Consider the following 25,610-nt stretch of genomic DNA (forward strand, 5'->3'; position numbering starts at 1 on the left):
CAGGATGTAGTCATGCTCAGTTGGCATCAGGCAGATGCACAGGCTTAATCAGAGGCCTGTGTGTAGTTTATAGATTTTTTTTTACTTTTTCTTTTCTATCTACTTTTATGTGTTTCTGTGTGCGTGGTAGATGTTGGAGGACCTGCAGACCCCATCGCCCCCTCTATCATCATCCCCCCGAAGAACACCAGTGTAACAATGGGGAGAAACGAAGCCGTCATGGAGTGTGTTGCCAATGCAAGGTAAATTTTCATTCAGAGGCTCATGCATACTGAGTATTAAAATTTTTTTTTTAAAAAACACATGCAAATACAGACATTCTCTCACCTCTATATTTGATATTGTGTGATTTGACTGAATCTTGAAGTCTTTTGTTTGAACATGATAGGAAAAGTGTTTTGTACATCTCTCATTTTGTACCTCTCCTCCATTCTTCCCTTTGATTCCAGGCTCCACTCTGTTCTCCCTATCTCGCAGAAAATCCAGCCCTGAATTCTGACTATTATCTCCTATTCAAAGACTTAATCAGAATGACAGATGTATCCCATTGCTCCTTCAGTGCTCTGTAACCTTGAAACAGAATATGAATCAGTATTAAAAACCAGGCTCCCTATCTCTTGCTCTCTTTTTTCCTCTTTGCAACATTTTCATTCCACAGACCCCTCGTCAAAATGAGTATTACTTGGAGGAAAGACGGGGCAGTGGTCAACACAGGGATCCGCGATTTCGGCCGGAGATTGGTCATCAGCTTGCCAGCAGTCAGTGACAGCGGCTACTATGAGTGTGAGGCGTCGCTCCGCAGTAGCAGCGTCCCCTCCGTCGCTGCTGGGGCCTTCCTGCATGTACTCGGTAAATAACCCACACAGCTCGCATTTTGAACTTCGCGCACAGCAGCTGAGCCTAAATTATCCAAATATTGCATCAGCAGTCTAACCCCCATGATGAGAGAGCATTTTGTTACCATTTTATATTCCAGTAATTGAGTTGATGTTGTTATCTAGAGTGGTGCAGATGCTCATTCACCAGAGAAGGGTCGAGATAAAAAAAAAACAGCAGAGATGATTTGTGAGTTGTTTTTAGAGGCTGTAATAGAGCAATGTTTTATGCTTCCTTTTTTTGTGTGTCTTTGAAACAGAGTTTCCTCTGTTTGTAAAAGAGCCACCAAGTCACATCAGTGCAGAGATGGAAAAGGTGGTGGATATCCCCTGTCAGGCACGAGGTTAGTGGTGTTTGTTTTTGTGTGTGTGTGTGGGTGTGGGTGTTACTGCATGTCTGAAAGAGCAAGAAAGCATGAACAAAAAGAATACAAAGAACAAAAGGGTCACAGTGACAAGGGGAAAAAAAAATATATCCTCTCCTCCCTCTGCAGGCACACCGCAGCCAGACATAGTGTGGTATAAAGATGCAGTGCCCATCAGCCCGGTGAAGATCCCCAGGTACAGGGTGTTGGTAGGAGGCAGTCTACAGATCAACGGTCTGCTGCCAGATGACACTGGGATGTTTCAGTGTTTTGCCCGCAATCTTGCAGGAGAGATCCAGACAAACACCTACCTAGCTGTTACAAGTACGTCCCCGTGAATTTTTTTCAAAGCTATCTGCACGTCTAGCTGCTTAATTCTGCTCATCTACCCCTCTCCGTTCCCTCCTTTTTTTTTTTTTTTTTTTTTATTCTTAAATCCGCTCCTCTGTTCTCGTTTCTAATCCTCTTTTCTCCCTCCCTCTCTGTGGTGCCTCCTACACCCATCTATCTATACATCTCCTTGCAGTGACAGATTTGTCACCTTGGATGCTCGGGCAATTATTGGCTATTTATGAATCAGAGAATGTGCAGGAGAAGCAGAGAGATGGAGGCGCTTTGTCAGGTTCTCAAAGCTATCCCTGAGAATGAGACCTGACAGCCGCCCCTTTGTCAAGTCTATTAAGCTCTCAGCTGCCGTCTGCTTTATTAGGGAGAAAGATGTTTATGTCTCTCATTATCACCTCTGTCTTACCTGATTTTGTTTGTGCGTGTGTGTGTGTGTGTGTGTGTGTGTGTGTGTTGCTGACCCCTCCCCTCTCAGGTATCGCTCCCAATATCACCGCTGGTCCCTCTGACAGTGCCGTGATTGACGGCATGTCAGTCATTCTCCATTGTGAGACCTCAGGAGCTCCACGGCCAGCCATCACCTGGCAGAAAGGTGCGTGGGCTAACAGCATGAGGTGCAGGGGAGGGGGTTTCATTATGCTGCATTAGGATTTGCCAAAGTTGAGAGTTATGGTAAAGATTCAGAACATGCATTTTCTGCAAACAAGTTGTACTTCTTTACCTTTGCTGCACTGCTTCCCCCCTCTTTGTTTTCCCTGACATTTCTCCAATATCCTAATCTCTCTTTCTCTCTGCCCCCCACACCTCCCCCATTTCCCCCTGTCCTCCATCCCATACCATCAATCACTTCCACCCTTCCATGCAGGTGAACGTGTCTTGGCCAGTGGCTCGGTCCAGCTGCCCAGGTTCACCCTGCTGGAGTCGGGCAGCCTGCTAATCAGTCCCTCCCACTTGTCTGATGCTGGTACCTACACCTGCATGGCCAGTAACTCTAGGGGCATTGATGAGGCCTCAGCCGATCTAGTGGTCTGGGGTAAGGATAACAGTAACTGGAAACTCCATTCATCTGCAAACCCTGCTTATTACATTAGAAAATATAAAAAGAAAACGAAATATCCTGCTTTTTTTCAAAATCCGTGACTTGTTTACTGATGGATGTGGAATTTAACTGTCTTGTGGAGATATTATGACTATATAGTCTAATGACTCACACATGTACTCATTTTCTGTGCATAAATTCACATTAGCAGTCCTTTAAAGTCTTGCAAAATTCTCCACCCATTGGAAGTACTGCATGATTCACTCTGTTTCGGAAAGACATTCAGTGAAAGATGAGACCAAGTCATGCAAACTCTCTTCAATCCACTGTTCAAACACTGTCTCTGAATGTGTGTGTGTGTGTGTGTGTGTGTGTGTGTGTGTGTGTGTGTGCGTGTACAGCACGAACTCGCATCACTAAACCACCGCAAGACCAAAGTGTCATCAAAGGGACGAAGGCTGTTATGACCTGTGGTGTAACCCATGATCCCAGTGTCACTATCAGGTAATGATGACATCCACTTGTAATAGCATTTTTCTTTTTTTCTTTTTTTTTAAAAATCCCATGCAATTGTAATAAATGCCAGAGACCACATATATTTTTTTGTTATGATTTCTTGATGCAAACGCAGCCTAGAAAAGAAGCTTGGGTATCAATGTTGCACTTAATTAGCTTATGAAATCTGCGAAGGATCTTGTAGTGTTTATCCCTTTGACGACCTCCTATGGGAAGATTTTGAAACTCTTAGAGTCAGATTGAGGAATTAGCCCATCGCTTTTCCTCACTCTTCAGACAGTCTCGAGCATGATAGAGTGTGTGTACATGCATCCGTCTCGGAGGGACTGAAATGATGTCTATGGAGCCCAGTGATTAGAGTGCCTGTCACCTGTGGGCCCACGGCATTGATCAGATCGCGGGGTAAACAGATGAATATGTAAACAGAGTAATAACTTCAGACAGCGCCTTTAATTAAACGCAACACAGAGGAGATTAGCTGGAGAGCCCGAACAGTTGCAATTAATCATGGGAGCCCCTAGTGTGCGCATGCGTATGTGTATTGGGGGGGGGGGGCGCACATATGTGCATATAGGACAGGTTCTGTACTGTATGTGTGACGGAGAGAGAGAGTTGGTTTTCAGAGTCTGAACACTTCGGCATCAGGCTTTTGATCTGTGTCAGCACCTTCTGTGTTTTGCTCTATGAACTGACACAAAGCAAACAGATTTATTGTCACCACACTCAGAGATAGCGTTAAGGTACGAATGTGTATATATGAGTGTGTGTGTGTGTGTGTGTGTACTACACTTACATTCATATGCACTGTATATACTATACTTCTAGGTATGTATGGGAGAAGAGCGGCTCAGTGATTGACGTTAACACGTCGCCCCGCCTGCGGCTGGATCTCGACGGGACCCTGCACATCTCCCAGACGTGGTCAGGTGACATCGGAACATACACCTGCAGGGTGACCTCAGTGGGTGGCAATGACTCCCGCAATGCCCATCTCAGAGTCAGGTTTGCATATTTGTGTTATGTCTCCTCTGTCTTATCTTGCTGTCTATTTTTTTTTTTCTTGGAAGACATGATGGATGGATGTTTTCTCCACTGCTGTGGTTTATCAGTGCTCTCCTCTCCAATCCATCAAACCTCTCCAATATTTACAATGCAAGGCTCTCAGTTTGGCTGTTTAATTCTGTTATTTGCTGCCTCTCTTGTCTGATTCTATTTGGCTTTATCACTTTGTCCCTCCCCTCACACGCACATGCTGTCATGCAGGCAACTGCCCCATGCTCCAGAAAACCCAATAGCAGTTCTGAGTATCTCAGAGAAGAGGGCCATCAACCTCACATGGGCTCAGGCCTTTGATGGAAACAGCCCACTCATCCGCTATATCCTGGAAGTCTCAGAGAACAGTGAGTGGTTTAGTGTTCAACTTCACCTTAGCACCAGTGTCACCATCACATTCACAAAATTCACAAAAAAATGCATTTTATTGTTTCTTTTATATTGCTGCCTGGAAGCACTCATTTGCTACCCCTCTTATTACATTACATTTCTATTATGCTTCAAAATTGGCAGTAGCATCCTCTCTTACCTTCTGCAATGAGAAAACTCAATTGCCTTACCTGTGCGCTTCCTTACAAAATGATCAGGGGAACCAAATTGTGTTGGTGTCCAAAGCTCTTATCTTCCTTTCGCTTGATAAAATCAAAGAAGTGTGAATGCTTCCACCCATGGAGACTGAATCGTTCAACCATTTCTCACTGAGGCTCAGGCTAACTGAGAAGATGACACACTCATTACGAGGAAAATGAATCCAAGGATGCAGATGGGATCTGGTTTTTGGATAATTGAATTTCAATCTGATATTTAGAGGGGGGAGTATACAAAATAAATGGGTTGTGTTTTATCAGTAGCTGCAATATTATTACTGAAAATGAAACAATGGTGTGCAATAATAGTCGGGAATAACATGGAATTCAAATTTGAGTTGTGCCGGTGAGATTTTTCTCAAGAATGTTAATGCTCTCATAAGGTCATTTTCCGTTCACTGGCTATTGCTCACAGCTCTGTCTTAATATGTGTGTCTCCTCCCTCTCAGATGCCCCTTGGACAGTGCTGCTGGCCAACATTGAGCCAGAGTCTACCGGGGTTACTGTTGGTGGCCTCATCCCAGCACGCTCGTACCAGTTCCGCCTGTGCGCTGTCAACGACGTGGGCAGGGGCCAGTTCAGCAAAGAGACTGACCGGTGGGTACTGTTGCTCTGCATCTACTGAATTTTAAAAATGTTGCCGGTAGTCTGTTGTATCTTAACATGCACACCGACCATGGGAACAGCGTTGTTGCACAGTTCTGGAACAGCCCGTTCTTCCCCGTCATCTCGGAAGTTCAATAGAAAAACCCTGTGATTATTTCCTGTTAAGTCCACTTTTTGGTCTTCGCTCCTGTGGGAGTGAGTGAGAGATGAGCCCGACTTCGGGACGGGCCTTTTCATGATGAAACTGTGAATGAGCTGAAATTGCGCTTTGTGAAGACTTGATGGGTGCGCTGACCCAGCTTCATCTGTCTTTGCTGTACTTCACGAGAGTCTTGAAAGAGGCAGAGATTCACACAGACTCGAATCTCAAGGGAATTCTCTCGACTAGTAAGACGAAACGGGCGTAATCACACACAGGCACACACACGCACGCATTCTTAGTTTATCACAATTCACCTGTGCACACTACTGTCTGTCCTTGACCGCATCAATGCAACCCCTTTGCCGCTTTCATACCTGCGGCAAGCCATCACTACCCATCATGCACCTTTTGCACCACACACTCGTTCACAGGGCTGAATTCGGTGTGAATGTGCCCAGACAAGGGCGCACCGCAGGAGGGTGACTGAGCGTCAGTGAGAGTGCGGGGCTTTTCTGAGGCATCTCTCCGGCACACCTCTTTGATCCTAAACACTCTGCTTTATCTCCTCCAGAGCAGTGCTCCGGTGCACTGGGAAGAAATCAAGATGTCATCTTAAATTGACTTAAGGGGAAAGTCTGCCTGGATCTCTCTTTCTTGTTCTTTTATATCTTTCTCTCACTTGCACTGTCTCTCTATTGCGCTGCTCCATTTTCACCAAGGCCTCTTTGATCCTCGTGCCACAGCAAGATGTCCCTCTGCGGACAGTATTGTAGAGAATATGTTTTGGACGGAGACACAGCCACATTTACTCCAACTTTGCTTTATGGTGTTCTGGAAAAAAAAAATACAAAAAGCTGGCTTTATTATGATTTGATGTCTATGATGAAATGGGATAGAAATATGCGAAACTCATGATAATTAATGCATAGCTTCACTCTTTGTCTCCTCTATCGTTTCTCTTTTCCTTTTTCTTTCTTTGCTGCACCAGACTAACTCTCCCCGAAGAGCCTCCCAGTGCCCCCCCTCAGACAGTCATCGCGAGTGGCCGCACCAATCAGTCAATCATGATCCAGTGGCAGCCACCCCCCGAGAGTCATCAGAATGGTCCACTCCAGGGCTACATCATCAGGTGAGATGAGCATGCCTGCCTAATTTCTTGCCTAATTTCCTCTCAGGGATAGGTGCCTGTCTGGGCCACTGCTATTCAGATGTGATAATAACTGTTATGTCAGCTCCTTTTCTTCCTCTCCATTTCCCTTCACCGCTGCAATAGAATAATTGGTGCCAATTAAATACCTTCCTCTCTATTCATCTGTTGTCACCTCTCTTTTTGTAGCCACTTTCTAACCGTTCTGCATGGCTTCTCTTTCATTGCTACTCTTCTTTACTTTCTTTTTATTTCTAGAGGGTCTGGGTTCTAATATATTTATATTTTTGTCCATCTGTCTCCCTGTCTCTCCCTCTGCTGTCAGGTACTGTCTGTCTGGTCTTCCAGTGGACTGCCAGATGAAAAACATCACCAACCCAGACCAGACCAGTCTGCTCCTGGAGGACCTCATCATCTGGACCAACTATGAAATTGAAGTGGCAGCCTATAATGGAGCAGGCAGGGGCACCTACAGCCACAAGGTCACTGAATGGACTCTGCAAGGAGGTGAGTGACTTTATTTACTTTCACAAATTTCACTCACTACCTGCAGCCTCATCAACAGTAGCTCGGCGGATATTGAGCCTGCGGCGTGAAACTTGCGAGTGATAGTTAATCCAATCATCTATTTTTTAACTATCAAATTAAGAGGGCCGTTTTCTTCACAGCACACCGTTTTTTAATCTTTTGCTAACCTTGAAAAGGTGATTCACACACGTTGTTAAGACAACGGCCGTTTTCCTCACTCCCGTCTCAATCAGAACTCGGCAATTAGCACAGACTCCGGCAACCAGGCTTTTAATAGGCATGGTCATGTAAGTGTTATTTGCCTCTCAGCACTGCTTATTTGTTTTTGTCAGGTTTTATGTGGTTAATTTCCCAGTAAATGCAGCAGTACTCCAGAACGAATTATGTGCAAACATGAGCCAATAGCTTAATCAGAGCCTTTTTTTTTTTTTTTTATTCTATCCAAGCATTTACTTAGGTTTTTATGTTTAGATTGATCACTTTCAGCTTTGTCAGCACAAAAAAAAAAGCCTTGAGACATTGGTTGGCCTGTCTGAGCACAGATCAAATAGACTCTGCACATACATTACCAGGTGATGATGTGCGTCAGACTTGTGACACACGTCGCTGAGGGAAGCTGCTTCAGTTGACTTCTCTTCTCGTTGTACACGCTGGGTAATATAATTAGAACACATATTGTGAAGGTGCCACGGTGTCATACAGCTACATATTTCCATCACGCCCAGTGATTCCAACATTTCATGTTCTTCGCCTCCCTCCCTCTCGTTGAAACTCTTCAGAGGATGAAAGTCACATTTGTTACTGTAAAACTACACCGAGATGAAATTCAAGATTATTTCGGCGCCTAGGCAGTGCACATTTCAGATATAGGTTGTGAATCTGGCTCCTCAGATTACAATAAGGATCAACCACACATTAACATGCTGACTTTTTCTCTTTTTTTTCTTTTTTTTTTTTTTTTGTTATTATCAAGAACTACAGCCAAAGTAGGCTATTGCTAATACATCAGCATGTTGAAAGGTTAATCCATGTTTTTATTAGAGGAAGATTAAATAATGCTCTCTTTACTGGCTTTCCTAAAAAGTCAATTCATAGATTACAGTTCAAAAATGCTGCTGCTAGACTTTAACAAACACAAGAAAGAGGATATCGGTCCTGGTTTAGATATGCTGCGCTGGCTTCCAGTTTGATTTTAAATTCCTTTAACTTGAATATAAAGCTGTGAAAGGCTTAACACACTTGCATATCTCAGAATCCCTGTCATGTTAAATCCACTCCATGAACAGAGATCCTCTACACCAGACTCACTAAATATTCTCAAGAGCACTCATAAGAAAACTGGGGGTGATTCCATCTCCCTATTCTGTTCTACTCCCTGCTCAGATACAGTTATTACAGAGGGTGAATCAGCAGATATTTTGGTTGCATTAGATTTTACCAGTGTCTTATATTAGCCTGTTGCGTTGAAGTTAATTTATTTATATAGCTTTTTGTCATGTCAAGTCTAAAATACTACAAGAAATAGAGCATAAAGCATTTCTTATTCTTACCTGACCTAAGCTTTTAGTCTAGTATCCCCCATCACTCACATAAAACACAAACCCTCACTCTCTCTGTCCAATAGTATAAATGTGCTGCAAATATAAACTTTAGCAAAGCTAGAAAGAAGTTGCTGACATTAGTTTTTGTCTCTCTTGAAAGTCGTTTGTCTCGATATGCTTTATCTGATTTTTTTTTCTCTCTCTATATATCCTTATTTATTGGCTCTTCTGGTTCATTTATATTACAAGCACTGAGCAGGTGTGTGTGTGTGTGGCTTCTATTTCTGTCACTTTCATTTGGCTGGATGATTACAAAACACTTCAAATGCTTGAGAAGTGATTGATTCTATCTGGCATACATTATTGTTAAAATCTTGGAGACTTCAGCTCACTTCCTGTATGATGTCTGATCAATCAATCAATCAATTCACAAGTGGGTCCAAATCAGAGTCTGCTGCATCTGCAAATAAGCAAATGTACAGCTTGTAAAGAAAAACAAGAGTTTTGTTTTTTAATTAGCAGCGCTTTGAAAACCTGGAAGGTATGTGGCAAACTGTTTTATTTCCATCTCCCTTCCCTTGCAAAAAAAAAAGAATTTCATCATCCAAGTCACTGTCAGTGAATAACGACAGTGAACAAGGCATTCATGTTGTTTAGCTCAGCTCTCATTAATTGGATGTTCCCATCACTCACTCCATTACAGGCACAAGAGCAGATCACGATGTGCATTTAAATACTTTCAAACAGAATCAAGGATAGCACAGGGATATGAGGACCAATTCTGCCCAATCAGCTTCATTAATATGTGACTCCCAGGCTGTTTTCCGCCGTTACATCAGAATGGCATGCTCACTTCAAACAAACTGCTGCAGGGTTCACCTGGAAGTCGCCTGAGGCAACCGCTCTCACACCCGGTTTGATTGGCATGTTCTTACCTCCCCAAATGAGCCAAAATAGAAAAAATGAAAAATGCTTCAGCCCGATTCTCACACTCTTAAGGAGGCTGGTCTGAAATTGCCTGCAAGTTTGTTTTTTTTTCTACCTTCCCTATCTCATCACTAGTCTGTCTTCACACCTCCTCCCTTCCCCTCTCCCCTCGGCTGTCTGTATTCCCCCACCCCCTTTCTCCATCTCTCTCTCCCCCTCTCTATCTCTTTCGTTTTTTTTTTCTCCCCTCTCTGGATCAGTGCCCACTGTGCCACCAGGAAATGTACAAGCCGAGGCTGTCAACTCCACCACGGTGCGTTTTACCTGGAGTGCCCCGAGCCCTCAGTTTATCAATGGAATCAACCAGGGATATAAGGTGAGCAGCACCCCCCCCCCCCCCCCCCCCCCCCCCTTCTGTCAACTGGCACACTCTAGTGGTCAGAGGTAGAAGAGCACGCCATCGTTGAAATTTCATTACAAGCAGTGGTCGTAACATTGTGGGAAAAAAAGCAGATTTATGTGAACAACTTTAATTTGAATTTCTACTTTATTAAATTTCGAACCTGTAATGTGCTACATTTAAATCCTGCGCCCTGTCGCATCATTTCCAGCTGTTGGCATGGGAGCCCAGTCATGCAAATGAGGTCACCATGGTTACGGTGCGTCCCAACTTCCAGGATAGTGTTCACGTCGGGTACATCGCCGGCCTGAAAAAGTTCACAGAGTACTACGCATCAGTGCTGTGCTTCACTACCCCAGGAGACGGGCCCCGCAGCCTGCCTCAACGGTTACGCACCCACGAGGATAGTAGGTGTCCCCATTCAGGGTATTATATAGTTTGCAGATAATTACATGTCAGGCTGTTCGTTTACTGCCTGTTTTTATTATCTTTTATAGCCCCTGGTGCTGTGGGACACCTTAGTTTCACTGACATCCTGGACACCTCACTAAAAGTCAGCTGGAAGGAGCCACAAGAGAAAAATGGTGTTCTCACAGGTAACCATTAAGGATAACTCCACAATGTTAACATGTCTTCTCTGCTTTGCACAATCTATGTGTCACCAAGGTATGTTTGCTGTGAAAACACAATACTATTCGGATGTTGCCACTTTCTTCCAGGCTATCGTATCTCCTGGGAGGAGTTCAACAGGACCAACACTCGTGTGACCCATTATTTGCCCAACCTGACTCAGGAATACAAAGTGACGGGGCTCACTGCCCTCACCACTTACACCATCCAGGTAGCAGCCATGACCTCTAAGGGCCAGGGCCAGCTCTCCGCTTCCACTATCTCCTCTGGCGTACCACCAGGTTTGTGGTCAAACGAGAAGATGAACTACTCGAGTTGAAATTGAGAATTTATTACTTGAAAGATCTACTTAATAAGCTGCAGAGGATTTTTAGAATAGTCATTCCACCTGCTGTGACTCGGCAGACTTCTATTACGGTATTTCTAACAGCTGTGATGCTTTGAATGTCATTTTAATTTATCCCTCTTCCACAGAGTTGCCCGGTCCTCCCACCAATTTAGCCATCTCCAACATCGGCCCTCGCTCTGTCACTCTGCAGTTCAAACCTGGTTATGATGGCAAGACATCTATTTCCCGCTGGCAGGTTGAAGCTCAGGTGAGACACTTCATATTTATTTTAACATAATTACAACAGTCTGTTTTTGTTGTTTGATGTTTTAATATTGGCTCAGGGGTTTAACAAGCTTATTTGTTTAATTTGTTTGGCTGCTGATATCGCCCCATTTCTCTCTGTGCTTTTCAGATTGGCATAATAGGAGAGAATGAAGAATGGCTGATGGTTCATCAGCTGGCTAATGAACCTGATGCCCGATCACTGGAGGTCCTGGACCTGAACCCTTATACTTTCTATAGGTGAGCCCAGACACCAGTTTACAATACGTAATGAAACTAATATTATTCACACCCGTCTTTTATAAAACACTTAATATGGATGCTGCAAAGTGCAGTATGTTCGAACTCCAAACTAAATTCGTCACTGATTAGCCTTTATCTTTATATGCTTTGTTTGCATTGTTTTCTTCAGTTCTCTCCTCACAAATACATCCTATTCTCTGTTACTGCAATGACCCAGTTTCCTTTTGGGCATCATTAAAGTTTCATCTAATCTAATCTAAAGTAATCTAATCCCTTCTCATATCACCACCGTATCATGATTAAACTCCCGCCTTTAGATGATTTATCCACCACCTGCTGGTTTTCTTTGTCCCAGGTTCCGGATGCGTCAGGTGAACATTGTGGGCACCAGTCCTCCCAGTCAGCCCTCCAGGAAGATCCAGACCCTGCAGGCCCCACCAGACATCTCCCCTGCCAATGTCACCCTGCGCACAGCTAGTGAGACCAGCCTGTGGCTCCGCTGGGTGGTAAATTCTCACAAAACATTGCGCATTGGCCCTGGCTCAGTGTGTATGAAGTTAGCAGTTTTATTAGATTATTATTAGATTTAAAAATGCGTGTCGGGGTTGTTCCTATTCAGACTCAGACTATTGAAACTGTGCGCTGTTTTGGTATGCCTTTGCATGCATATAAGCTATTTCAAATTGCTATCTTTTTTTTTCGTCCCTCTCGTTGTTATGTCGGAAAATCATGTTGTGTACAAGACTGAATTGGCAAAATTCCCTTGGATATTAATTGGATGCAACACTCATAAGATAAGCTTTGTGGAAATCTGATTTACACGATTTCATTTCGCCCATAAAAACCACAAAATCAAATTTTTTTCTTATATTAAAAAGTTCGACATTAAATGATGACTTTCTTGCATCAGTTGATTTAAAAGATTGCTTTTAAATCTCACCAAGAACACTTTTGTACAAAACCCCAATTTATGATTTTGCGCACTTCTTTGAGCAGCTAATGTCACCTTTTCCATCTCATGTGCATCTGTTCTTGTGCTCTCGGGGCTCCTACATGATGAATACAAGAGATGGCACTGATAACATTTTGGAAAGGGTGCATGCACTCTGTCCTTGATTATCGCCGATTTCAGCGTCAGCACTTCGCAAATGAAGTCTTTGCTACATCTGTCCATTATTGTAACTGTGCCAGTGCCTGAGCGAGATGCTCCTGCAGCTCCTGGATTAAAAAAAGGTACATGTTACCTGGATTTAACAGCGGAGCTCTATGATACGGCTCTAAAAATTAATGACATAGCTCAATGATTTTCAAAAGCTGGGTGTTAAACTGTAGTATAATTTTGTGGTCCGCTTCATTGCAATGGTCACGGAAGTCTTAGTCGGCCATATTAATTTCAAGAACAGAAGCTCTTTCACAGCAAAAAGCCCAATACATATTTACATGACTATGCTCACTTATCATGCGTATTCCCATGCATGTGCCAGTGTTAGATATTGAAAACAGGTAGTTTTTATCCTGAGTGACTGTTCGAGTTATTGCAAACAGCCTCAAAACACTTTCTCACAACAGTTAATTTCAATATTAATGCACTAAAAGTCACCCAGACCTGTTTTTATGGCTTGCATAGCAATTATGTTTTTAATGACTTTTCAAGAGGGTAAATAAAAAAATTTAAAAAAACATTCTCGCAGCCTCTTCCAGAGTGGGAGTACAATGGGAACCCAGATCTCGTCGGCTACCGTGTCCAATACTCCAAAGCCGGGTCTAAAGGGGGAGTTCTTTCCCATGTCATCATGGACCGGCTGGAGAGGGAGTTCACAATCGAGGACCTGGAGGAGTGGACGGAGTATGAGGTCAGAGTTCAGGCCATCAACGGTATTGGCTCTGGACCCTGGAGCCAGCCAGTCCACGGCAGGACCAGGGAGTCCGGTGAGGAGGGAAATATGTACACAAATGCCAAGATAAAATGACATGCATAGGTATACTTGCAGTGTTCTAAACATTGGTCTTTAACTCCTGCCGCAGTGCCCTCCAGCGGCCCCACCAATGTGTCAGCCTTCGCCACCACCTCTAGCAGCATCCTGGTGCGTTGGGGGGAAGTCCCAGAGACCGACCGCAATGGACTCATCTTGGGCTACAAGGTCATTCCGCAGCTCATACCATTCATCTCAGTCCGTTCAAGTGATCCAAATCAGTATCACAGTAACCTATAGAAAAAACATCCATGTGTTAATAGGGAATCGCCTAACTGTGTAACATTCCCTGCGTCTCTCAGGTAGTGTATAAGGAGAAGGACTCAGACAAAGCTCCCAACTTCTGGACAGTGGAGGGCAACACCAGCCACAGTGTCCAGCTGAGTGGTCTGGGCAAGTATGTCCTGTACGAGATCCAGGTCCTGGCGTTCACTCGTATTGGAGACGGAAGGAGCAGCTCGCCCTCCATCCTGGAGAGGACCTTGGATGATGGTAAACAGATCTATTTTACCAACCAATTTAATCTTGTTATCACTGAAATTGTATTTTTCTCTAGACAAATTGAAAAATATATATATATATGCCACTGTGCTGAGATAATTTTACTTGTTGTTAATCCATTTGTATCTAGAATTTTCCCACTCTAAGTATTTTTTCAGCAGAATTGATTGAAATGTTCTCCTTGTATGACTAAACATAATAGAGAGGGTTTTTTAATCTTGTTTTGATAATAATTGAATAACAGCCCTGCATTTTGAGATTAATATATTTCCTTGGTGCAGTTTTTATCAAGGGATTGTTATCAAGAGATGTCCCAAATAACACTCATTTTTGTAATTTATGTGTGATAGTGCCAGGTCCTCCGGTCGGCATCCTCTTCCCAGAAGTCAGAACCAACTCAGTCAGGCTCATCTGGCAGCCGCCTGCACAGCCCAACGGTATTATCCTGGGTGAGTTTACAATATACAGACTTTCATCTATGATCTTGTATATTATTGTGAGACAAAGGCAGGGCAAGTTCATTTGTATAGCACCTTTCAATACTAAGGCAGTGCAAAGTGCTGTAGTTGTGACATAAAAGGCAATAGGACGAAAATATAAAAGAAAAACAAGACACATAAATAGGATTTAGAATGAGTGAAATAAAGTGGAAGATTAAGAACAAGCTAAATAGAGTAAGACGCATTAAGCAGAAGAGTAAAAATTATAGTGCAGCTGCAGTGAAGTGTGAGATATGAATACTTCCAAATTAAATGTAATAAAAGGCAGTGGCAAACAGAGCTTTTATTTGAACAAAATATGTTATTCTGTGTCCCGTTCCGAGAAAAGAATTTTCCTTCAACTGACTCCGTGTACTGTTGTTTGATTTTGAAGTGCAGCTGGATTTTTCTATTTGCTTCTGTTGTTTTTATGCGTGACTTTTATGCATGTTAAATGAGCTCGTCTTCCCAGCCTATCAGATCACATACAGAAGAAACTCCTCAAATAGTAACGCCGCCACCGTCGACGTGCTGAGCCCCAGTGCGCGACAGTACACAGCGGCTGGACTGAAGCCAGAAATGGTTTATGTATTCCGCCTCACTGCTCAAACACGAAAAGGTTGGGGGGAGGCTGCTGAGGCTTTGGTGGTCACAACAGAAAAGAGAGGTAACTACTGCAGCCAAAATGTATTATTTAAATGACCCACCTCAAAATATTAAGTCTGAGAGTGACCGTGTGTGTGTGTGTGTGTGTGTGTGTGTGTGTGTGTGTGCGTGCGTGCGTGTGTGTGTGCGCCCTTCAGCTCGACCCCAGCCCACGAGTCGTCCTGTCGTGCCTCAAGAGGAAGTGCAGGCCCGCAGAGTGCTGTTGTCATGGGAACCAGGCAGCGACGGCCTGTCCCCGGTTCGTTACTACACAGTCCAGTACAGAGAGCTGCCAGACAGTAACTGGACTGTCCACTCTGCATCAGTCAGCCACGAGACACACTCCTACATAGTGGATAGGTAAATATGAATGTCCATTTTATCCTCGTAAACAACTGCAGTTGTTTGTTTAGTATCGCCTGTGCACGCATCGTGCTCTCTGTCTCTCTTTAAAGGTTAAAGCCGTTCACTTCTTACCAGTTCCGCATTAAGGCCACCAATGACATTGGAGACAGTGAGTACAGTCAGGAGAGCGAGGCCATCACCACGCTACAGGATGGTAAGACCAAACATGTCACCGTGCAGCACGCCGTCATTATCTGTTGCTTCTCTGTGGATTTGTAGTAGAACACGTTTGTAGTTGTGTGAACATGCCTTTACATCCATATTTTGACTTTGGATTTTCACTGTGAATATTTAACATCAACAGTGTGTGTGTTTACTCTCAAGCTGTTCCCTACCAGAATGTTTGAATTTTAGATCCCTCTCCACAGCTGTGTTGGTTTGTTAACACCAATTTTTTTTTTTTTTTTTTTTTTTTTTTTTTTTTGCTTATCTTCTCTAGCCCCGGACAAAGCCCCGACAATTCTGTCTGTTACACCTCACACCACCACATCTGTGCTGGTCCGTTGGCAGGTACACTGTTGAATTACTCAGCACTGTGTTATGTGAATGGAAGAATTAATTTTATCGGGCAGAGCTGTCGATCGCATCCTACGTTTGTTAAGTATTGTCCGTTAAGCCGACCTCTTTTCTTTCCAGCCTCCCTCTGATGATCACATCAACGGAGTCTTGTTGGGGTTCAGGGTCAGGTACCGAGAGTTACACTACGACCGGCTTCGCAGCTTCACTGTCCGCACAGTCAACAGTCCCTCTGCCAACTGGGCTGATCTCACTGGTGAGTTGACATGGAGCAAGTGAAGCTACCATGTGCTTATTTTCCAAGTCCAAGCATTGCTTTGATGCTGCCATTTAGGCTTTTGCAAGATAAACATATATCTATTCTTTTTCTAATAAACATATTTCTACTCTTTCCTTATCCTGTGTCCCACCCTTGTTTTCCCCCACCTTGCTCATCCTCTTTCCAAACTCCAGCTCCTTACAGCGTCAGGAATTTAAGTGAATCTTCGCTCACCCAATATGAACTGGATAGTAAGTTTTCTATATCCCTTCATGTCTCTGCTCCATCGCTCTCCGTTTGTTTGCATGTCATCTGCATCTATTTTACTTCCACAAAATATGCCATTTGTATAATAATTCACAGCAAGCGCGCATTGCACCGTCCTCCCACTCAGCTGTATCCGCTGAGGGGCTGGTGCTGATTCCTATGATGTGCATATGACTTTAATCTCTCCGAGCTGCCCTGTCATTATTTCAGTGTGTTTTCTTTCTTTGTAATCACTGACAAATCTTCCCCATGTCCCCACAACAACCTCATCTTTTCATCAGTTCGCCTTACAATTCCACCCCTGCGTTATTTTATGGGGGTTTTTTCAGTTCAATTTAGGATGTTGTCTTGCCACGGGCGTCACTATGACTTTGTGTCTCCCTGGAATAACTTCTTTTTTGCTCTTTTATCTTAGCTGTTATGTTATAATGCTGTTATGGGTTCTCTCCTTGCAGATTTGAATAAACACAAACGCTACGAGATCCGTCTCAGCGTGTACAACGCTGTGGGGGAGGGTCCTAGCAGTGCACCACAGGAAGTGTTCGTTGGAGAGGCTGGTATGTTTCCTTCTTTCACTGTGGAACATGTGTGTTAATCTGCTTACCTCTTTATTTCTTAAATGTCACACTCTGCCCCCCTTTTCTAGTCCCGACAGCCCCACCGCAAAACGTGGTGGTCCAGTCCTCAACAGCCACACAGCTGGATGTCACATGGGACCCTCCTCCTCTGGATGCTCAGAATGGGGATATACAGGGTTACAAGGTATGAATTATGTGTTTTTTTCAACTCAAATACATCACGGCCTCCTTATTATTTGAATTATTTTCATTGAAAAAAAAAGACTGAATGAATTCTGCATCCTCAACTCTATTATTCTGTTTATAGATCTATTTCTGGGAGTTTCAGCTCCAGAATGAGACGGAGCGCCTGCGTACCCTGTTCCTGCCGGAGCTCGGCGTGAAGCTTAAAAACCTGACAGGCTACACCACCTACATGATCAGCGTGGCGGCCTTCAATGCTGCAGGGGATGGACCGCGCTCCCTGCCCACTAGAGGGCGCACTCAGCAAGCAGGTGAGTTACACTGAATCCAGATGTGGAGAGAGAGCGATTAGAGTTATCGTTCAGAAGACCAGGGGCATTTATCTTCCAGCTCAAACCTTCTTCTGCCAAAACCATGAGTCATTTCAGAGTCTGAGGCTCTGTGCTTCTCACTGCCTCTCTGCCTTTCCTCTATCTGTCGCTTTCTGTCATCTGCATAGTGACACTTCTTCTCAAAATGTATCCTCATTGTTTAAGTGCCTGTGTAGAGCAGTGTCTCAAGGTAAGCTGCTCCATTCAGTAACAAAAGATGCCTCAAGTTAAGATCATGAGTGCTTCATGGCCACTGTGTCACACAAAACTGCATAAAACTGAAGTGCACATAATGTAAGACCAACTCCTCCTATTCACCAAGAAATAGAACATTTTCACTAAAGAGTTTCATCCAGTGAGATATAGCCATAGAGATCAGAGTTCTCTTGCCACCTCTTCCGGGATGAGCCAGGGGGGTGGAAGCCCAATGACAGCGGAGGAGCAATGAATACAGAGTGCGGGGGACACATGTAGATTAGTTTTTTGGCTGCAGCGGCACAAAGACGTCTGTGTTTACCAGCGAGCGAGAGTCCCTCCTCTGCGGTTTCAGCACAAAAATGGTTTACAGTTTAAATTTCTCCCGTCTTTTTCCGCCCCCTTGAAGGCTGTGACATTGGCGAGGGGTACAAAGTGCTGAGAACTTAAAAACACAGGCAGGAATTTTGGCTCTCTGCACCACAGGGTACTGGGAAGTGAGCCAGCACAAGCTTTTGTGAATTTTATGCAGAATTGCGGCTAAATCCTGACACTTAGCTGGATCTGGGTTGGGTCAGCAGGCGGAATTCTCACAGCTCTTGTTCAAGGTCACAGAACGATTTTGCGCACTCTCCTGTCTACCTTGGGTTTGCTTTTTTGGTGACTCATTTGTGTGTCTAGTCATACTGGATCTGTGTGTGTTTGTTTTTTTATCCACATATTTCCACATTGATCTGGGCCCCACGGCTGCTATTTTTAAATGCACCAAACATTTTATTGTTCATGCTCTGATAATAAGCAATGAACAATGAAACCTCTTTCACTGTTAATCTCATAGTATTCCTGTTTCATGTCAACCAGCTTAATGTGATTTGCATGAATATGTCAAAGCACCTTCCATGCTGTTACTATGAAACCCGCTTTTGGATTTCACTCTGACGTGTTGCGCCGATGCTACTTTTTTGTTGACAGTGTAATTTACCCAAATGTCTAAAGAATTTGAAAAAAATTATTATGAGAGCCCCCGCAACAGGAGCAATTTAACAAATGTGCTAAATTACTATTGTGACTTATGAGAACTCAGATGTTTACTGAAGAGGAAAGTCAAGAAGAAGATACATAAATGTTGCTGAACTTCAAATTGTTGTTGTATAAATGTTTCACTTAGATTTTACCAATTCATTTTCATGAGCATGTACTCCAGGGTGGTATATCCAGGTCTTTGCAGCTCAGTATGCAGTGTATGTAGTGTTTTGTTTCAGTACTGTGAAGAGATCCAGCTGTCATCACCTCTTTACCCCTTTTCTTCACCCAAAGCGCCCAGTGCTCCGAGCTTCATCCACTTCAGCGAGCTGACCACCACCTCGGTCAACGTGTCCTGGGGAGAGCCCAAGCAGGCCAACGGTATCATTGAGGGCTACCGCCTGGTTTACGAGCCCTGCACTCCGGTCGATGGTGAGAAACTCCTGCCTGGAGCCTAATAACTCTGCCATGTCTTGACATTCCTCAGCTGGCTGTGTCAGGCAGTGATTTACAACCTCTAGCCTCGTTACTATGTTCGTTCTTAACCCACGCTGCTTAAGCTCGTGCTCTAATGTATTGCAGATGAGTATAGGCCCCGCAGTAGCATATATGGCATGGCTGATAAAATATGCTGGAAAGCTCTGGTTAAACTTTGCACAGCTTCCTCTCTCGCTAAGAGAAACATGGCTAATAGCTGGCTAAGTGTCGTTGCCTGGACCAGATTGCCTAGTAATTGGGAGCAGAGGTGGAATGCAGAGCTGAGGCTGCTGTGGTCCCTCGGCTATCTGCTAATAGACCCAGAGCAAAGCTGAACTGAGTAGCAAAGACAGGGAGTATCAGCTTGTCTGTCCTGGTGTCTCTTCCTGTCTGGCGATCTCGGAGACTGCTGGAATAACGCACCTTCTCTGTTGATTCTGGAAAGGTGTGTGTGTGTGTGTGTGTGCGCGCGTGTGCGTGTGTCTGTCAGGTCTTCTAACTCTTTGTCATTGTGAAGTTGTCTACGTTCTTCTGTGTGTCTGTTCAAACAAACAAAGCTTGGCTATTTGTCGCTCGTAGAAAGCAGCATCTAGAGTCTTAGTGTTTCCTGTACAGACTCCTCTCCTCGCACTCCAGGTGTCAGTAAGATAGTGACAGTAGATGTGAAGGGCAGCACTCCCTTGTGGATGAAGATCAAAGACCTAGCCGACGGCGTCACCTACAACTTCCGCATCCGTGCGAAAACGCTAACTTATGGCCCCGAGGTCGAGGCCAACATCACCACTGGGCCTGGAGAAGGTGCTTTTTATTCTAATGTTCGTGTCAGTAATTTAATCTTTTTGAGTGCCTCCCTGACAGAATGCCAGTTTTTCTAACTATTCATTTTTTACCTCCCCAAGGAGCCCCAGGCCCTCCCGGAGAACCCTTTATTTCTCGCTATGGCACTGCCCTCACACTGCACTGGACAAGCGGTGATCAAGGCCGTGCACCCATCACACGATACGTCATTGAAGCCAGACCGTCTGGTGAGACACACACATAAACATGTCTTTGCACGAGTCCCTCCTCAATGACGACTACAGCTTGAGCAGCTGATATACTGACATCTTTTCTCATCTTGTCTTCAGATGAAGGATTGTGGGATATCCTCATCAAAGATATTCCTAAGGAGGTGACATCCTACACACTTAACCTGGACATGCTAAGAGAAGGGGTCACCTATGACTTTAGAGTAATTGCGGTCAATGACTATGGCTATGGGTCCCCGAGCGCCCCCTCCCCTTCCATATCAGGTATTTTAAAATGACCAGTTAATGCAAAACCGTGTTAATTATCTAATACATATTTCATTTAGATATTGATTTCTCTTATGTTTTCAGCCCAGAAAATTTCTCCATTCTATGAGGAGTGGTGGTTCCTGGTCGTGATTGCTCTGGTGGGCCTCATCTTCATCCTCCTGCTTGTTTTCATCCTCATCATCCGAGGCCAGAGTAAAAAATACACCAAAAAAGCAGATTCAGGTAGGAAACGCGACGGACTGCTGAACTGAGTGCCAGCATTTCACTTTCTCTCTCTGTTTCTGCAACTTAAGCTATCGACTGAAATTACTTTTCCCCTCGGACAGTTCTGCTGAGAATTGCATCTTAATGACTGCACATCCGAAAGTCTGTTCTATGAAATAAAAACGTGAAGGCTCGCACAATAAAAGTAAACCTGTATTTCCTTACATTGTTTGGCTGACAGGCACCAGTGAAACAGCTGAAACATGCAGATGAATAAACATTATTGTTCATGTTTAACTGCAGTACGGATCGATACTGGGATAAATGGCTTGGCAGTGGTTTAATGCTGAGGTCATTAGTCAGACTGAGAGTAATTATATAACTACAGCGTTAGTGGCTCTTGCACCACTATATCAAGAAGCCAATTTTCATGATTGTGAATTATCCCAGGTGACATTACCGCTGCTGGAAACTCTTTATCAAGGTTTCTGTCTTCAAACCCAAAAGCATAAGGCAGGGGAAGTTAATCAACATTAGTGGACTGGTTGTTAATACATTGTGGTTGGTTGGCAACTAATCACAATGGAGGTACCTAGGGCAATTTTTCTAGTCTTGGTCTGGCCACCCATAAGCTCAGAGTAGTCAGCAGTGGAGACAAACAGAGTGTTAGGAGGAGATGGAGGGAGATTCGCGGGAAAGAGTGAAGGGTCAGGTCAAGCCTTCAAATGGTGACTTTAGCTTAGTCAGCATTTAGCATGATGCCAGGGTTACCAGGGTCAGTAAACAGGGACTGGCTAGACCAGTACAGACAAGGACTGTGTTTGTGAGGGGATACAAAGAGGGCTTCTTAGCCCCTCTCAGCCTCTCCCCAGTTTTCCCAGCCGTGGAGCTGGACTGTCCGACTGGCGGCTGTTTGTTTTACTGGACAGTGGGGCCAGACTGACTGACTGATGATGATGTTCTACAGATGAAGTCATTTTGATGATAATAAAATACGTGTATACACAAGTTAGGTCTTTTTAGTTAAAAATGAACCATGTGCAAGTTCAAGCCTGGAGTTTTATTGTTTTATGTTGAACTAATACTGTACTTAAGACTGAAATTGTTTTTCGAGATTTGACTACAAAGATCACGAATCACTTATTTCATTCCACGACCCACACAGTGTCGTCCTCATACCCCTGTCCAGGCAACCACTCCAACTGCACAGCGCTGCCTCTGACCCATGGAGAGATGGTGCGCCTGGATGAGGGACGCTTCCCGGCCCTGGAGCTTAACAACAGACGCCTCTCCGTGAAGAACTCCTTTTGCCGCAAGAACGGCATCTACACACGGTCAGTGGAAGCACTGCGGGCTAAAAAGATTCCATCAGTCATACACTCACAACCAGCTGTGGTGTTCAGCTGACCCTTGCGTTCATTTCCCATAGGCAAAATATCCCACTTCATAAAAATATTGTTAACTCAGTTTTGCCTAAGTTTCCTCTTCCAGTAGAGTGTGTTACTTATGATACTGACAGGAATTAATAATGTAGTGCTGTGTGCCCCCTTCTTCCCTCAACAATAGTCTGTCATTCTTGAGAGACCAAACCGAGCCTGGAGGAGCCCGGCTGCTGATTTGAGCCTCCTTCCGCTCCCCTCGTTGATATTCCGTGTTTGTGCGCGGCAACAATTTATATAAGGGGACAACACAATACCAGCTAATTAGCATTCATGAGCTTGTGCATGGGCTCTTTGTCTGTCCATCACCGCCTCAGACAAAGGGTGCTTATGGGTCAGAGCCGGCCATTTTCCTTTGGCCTTGAGCCCAGAGTTTCTCCCAAGTGCAGTGCTGTGAGAGCTATCTCAACATAAAGTACGACACTGTCAGTGAGAAAGCACGTCCTTGCATCCGTCAGCGGGACTTTGGCAAGCTGGCTCTTTGGTAATATTTACATAAACATTAGATAAGAGGAATTTCACAAACTCTGCAGCATGAGACGCAAAGGGAAAGTAGAGGCATGGGTCACACATTTGGTGACTGGTCACGTGGTCGTGTTGGGGGATGGGGGTTCAGAGTCTGCTTCTTGTCACAGCGAGAAGAAAAAAAAAACTGAGGAACTTTAGTGTGCACATTATGGTTCAATGTGCTAGAAGGGGGTGCAATAAGGGCAAAGGAATCTATGCTGTTTTCTCCTTGACCAAGACGGCCGAGAAGAGGATCAAAGCGCCCTGAGATCCTCCCTCTCTTTGAAGGGCTCCAATCTGGTTCCGTACTCTCTGCTAATGATCTGTGGACTAAGGAGGAAGAGTGGGAGGGCTCCCTGTGGGATATTTGAAAGGGTGAGGGAGAGAGAGATGAATTAGACAGATAAGGCGAAGAGGAAAAAAAAAATACACTGCTTCTCAATAATTCAAAGCTTGCTGGCTGCATTTTTTGTTGAGTGTGGTAGGTAGCAGGATCCATCGCCCCTCCGCTGCACTCACGTGGCCCCTTCCTTTTCTAGTGTCTGATTTAACCTTGTTTGAATTCTAAGTAGATGTTGTTTTTTTCACAGTCTGCCCCCTCATGTCCTCCCCTTTAACCTAAAAGGAGATGTCCCTTTGTTGTGTCAGTCCTTTCATGGCTGTTGTCATGTTGTGTCTTCTAAGCTTCCTGTTCTTGGCATTCCCAGTGATTAAGCTCCTGTATATATCTCAGCACATATTCATATTTACTTGAGAGGTCGTCAAGGTTGTCTGCTTTATGCTTTAGTATTGCACTTGACATCACAGAGTTTTATGCTTGTCTATTCTGCCCCCCACGTACAGCGTTTTCCATTTCAGATCATTTAAACATTTACTTTCATGCCATTCCCAGTTTATGTAATTCTCTTTTTTTTTTTCTTCTGAAGCCAACTGAGCGAACTCTTCTCTAAGCGTTGTATTCGCCTGAATTACATACCGAGCCCACTGATGTAGCTCAGTGATGTGAAGGTAGTGGTCCAGTTTTGGGCCTCAGACCATCCCATTCAATCTCAGCAGACCTTGAACACAGCAGCGGTCTTTACTGCAGAAGAAGAAGAAATAATTGCCTGCAGATTTCTCTCTCTGCTTCACTTTACAGACTTAATGACTGGAGCCAAAAGAAGCTAGGGGTCTATTTACTTGACCTGCACTCATAAAAGAACTTCATAATACTTTGCCGAGCTCAGGGCCATTCTTAGTTACGCAGCTTTTCTGCAGGAGGTCTAAATCTATGACTGACTCAATCTGTACAGTCATTCAGCTCTAATCACCACGCAGAATCCTTTCATGGACATACTCATATGTTTTTGCACAGAATCCTGTTTGTGTATCTCATGGACGGTTAGAGTTAGTTGAACTCATGCAGAACTCACCCCCTGCCAACGCTCCCAACAGACATTTGGCAAAGATCAGTAGGAAGTAGCAAAAGTATAAAACCAAATATAATCTCTTCCCTGCTTTGTGTATTACTGGATTCCAGGAATGCACAAATAACCCGTTCTGTGCTTGTCTGAAGTAAGCTATCATTTTCATCAATGAGTCTGCGCTGAATCTCTGCATATTCACCCCACTGAGCCCCCCCCCTGTGGGATGATGAATCTCCTTCATTTTTGGAGCTGCTTTGCAGGCTTTCATTAGTCATCTGAAAGGTGTCAGTCACAGGAATGACAGGTTTTAATGTTTACTCAAATGTGTTCTCAAAGAAGAGAGAGCTCTAGAGGTTCCCAAAGAGAAATATGATGATGATCAAATGAAACGTTTTTCTTATATAACCATTGTGTGTCACGCTCACTCAGGTTCTATCTTTTGCTTTTTCGATCTCTCATATACATATACATATAGCAGTCTCCTTTTCTCCAATCTGTCCAGGTCTCCACCTAGACCCAGTCCTGGAAGTCTGCACTACTCAGACGAGGATGTCAGCACTAAGTACAATGACCTGATCCCAGCAGAGAGCAGCAGTCTGACTGAGAAACCCTCTGAGATATCTGACTCTCAGGTAAGCAGTGTCCCTGACTCGCAGCTCATGTCCTCACAGTGAACTTGAATTTAAACTGTTTAAGCTGTCTAAACTCAAAAACACTCATATTCCACTGTCTTTAACTTCTATCGCAGTCGTAGTAACCTCAATTCTTTTTGTCATAATCGCTGCTTTGCTAGATGCAAAGAAAACTAGATGGCTGTTTAATTACAAAGCAGCATTTCTAATGATGAATTAATGACAGCCAGCAAGACATTCAGCCTTAAGTGGATCACCAGTTATCCTCTGTTAGTGCAGGCCAGTCATGGCTGACATCTCTGAGTTTTAATGTTGATTTCTCCCATGGGAGAATGTGCGAGGCCGCTTCTCATGTCTCATTTGTCTTGGAATATCTTCACAACTAATTAATTTTCCTCAAACAGGAAATGTCATGTTAATCTGGCCTGCTGGGTTTCAACTGGTCACGTGACGATCTGAACAAGCTCAGTCTATGTGTGTGTGTGTGTGTGTGTGTGTGTGTGTGTGTGTGTGTGTGTGTGTGTGTGTGTGTGTGTGGAATAGGGAGGTCCAGTGAAGAGATGGGGAGGGTAGAAGTGATGAGAGATGATGGATATGAAAGGCAGAGAGGCGGATTGTAGCATATTCTGAACATCTGTCTTCCCAACCTTGCTCCAGGTCTCCCTTGCCAATTTATCTGGTACCTGCACAGTCAA

The 25,610-nt window shown here is 44.2% G+C and overlaps 1 protein-coding gene across 2 annotated transcripts in view; it reads left to right on the forward strand.

Moving 5' to 3' along the window:
• sdk2a (sidekick cell adhesion molecule 2a) overlaps window positions 1-25,610 on the forward strand; it is a 37,031-nt gene that overhangs the window by 8,522 nt on the left and 2,899 nt on the right. The window contains exons 5-43 of one of the 2 annotated variants that reach the window (XM_087175089.1): window positions 131-242; window positions 659-849; window positions 1,136-1,219; window positions 1,370-1,564; window positions 2,061-2,177; window positions 2,451-2,618; window positions 3,026-3,128; window positions 3,966-4,142; window positions 4,404-4,540; window positions 5,230-5,377; window positions 6,517-6,657; window positions 7,001-7,182; window positions 9,932-10,047; window positions 10,283-10,478; window positions 10,569-10,667; window positions 10,791-10,982; window positions 11,176-11,297; window positions 11,445-11,554; window positions 11,913-12,063; window positions 13,249-13,486; window positions 13,583-13,698; window positions 13,833-14,022; window positions 14,382-14,480; window positions 14,983-15,177; window positions 15,314-15,515; window positions 15,611-15,714; window positions 16,000-16,070; window positions 16,197-16,332; window positions 16,530-16,586; window positions 17,058-17,159; window positions 17,249-17,364; window positions 17,488-17,674; window positions 19,247-19,384; window positions 20,045-20,227; window positions 20,329-20,454; window positions 20,557-20,721; window positions 20,809-20,949; window positions 22,097-22,265; window positions 24,786-24,915. In XM_087175089.1, coding sequence (XP_087031215.1) covers window positions 131-242; window positions 659-849; window positions 1,136-1,219; window positions 1,370-1,564; window positions 2,061-2,177; window positions 2,451-2,618; window positions 3,026-3,128; window positions 3,966-4,142; window positions 4,404-4,540; window positions 5,230-5,377; window positions 6,517-6,657; window positions 7,001-7,182; window positions 9,932-10,047; window positions 10,283-10,478; window positions 10,569-10,667; window positions 10,791-10,982; window positions 11,176-11,297; window positions 11,445-11,554; window positions 11,913-12,063; window positions 13,249-13,486; window positions 13,583-13,698; window positions 13,833-14,022; window positions 14,382-14,480; window positions 14,983-15,177; window positions 15,314-15,515; window positions 15,611-15,714; window positions 16,000-16,070; window positions 16,197-16,332; window positions 16,530-16,586; window positions 17,058-17,159; window positions 17,249-17,364; window positions 17,488-17,674; window positions 19,247-19,384; window positions 20,045-20,227; window positions 20,329-20,454; window positions 20,557-20,721; window positions 20,809-20,949; window positions 22,097-22,265; window positions 24,786-24,915 — 5,606 coding nt within the window. The remainder of the gene's footprint in view (window positions 1-130; window positions 243-658; window positions 850-1,135; window positions 1,220-1,369; window positions 1,565-2,060; window positions 2,178-2,450; window positions 2,619-3,025; window positions 3,129-3,965; window positions 4,143-4,403; window positions 4,541-5,229; window positions 5,378-6,516; window positions 6,658-7,000; window positions 7,183-9,931; window positions 10,048-10,282; window positions 10,479-10,568; window positions 10,668-10,790; window positions 10,983-11,175; window positions 11,298-11,444; window positions 11,555-11,912; window positions 12,064-13,248; window positions 13,487-13,582; window positions 13,699-13,832; window positions 14,023-14,381; window positions 14,481-14,982; window positions 15,178-15,313; window positions 15,516-15,610; window positions 15,715-15,999; window positions 16,071-16,196; window positions 16,333-16,529; window positions 16,587-17,057; window positions 17,160-17,248; window positions 17,365-17,487; window positions 17,675-19,246; window positions 19,385-20,044; window positions 20,228-20,328; window positions 20,455-20,556; window positions 20,722-20,808; window positions 20,950-22,096; window positions 22,266-24,785; window positions 24,916-25,610) is intronic. The other variant, XM_023410084.2, reaches the window with a different exon arrangement.

The sequence above is a fragment of the Seriola lalandi genome, unplaced genomic scaffold (genome assembly GCF_002814215.2).
Source record: "Seriola lalandi dorsalis isolate HSWRI2012SDOR001 ecotype SW California unplaced genomic scaffold, Sedor1 jcf7180002054412, whole genome shotgun sequence".
Taxonomy (NCBI): Eukaryota; Metazoa; Chordata; class Actinopteri; order Carangiformes; family Carangidae; genus Seriola; species Seriola lalandi.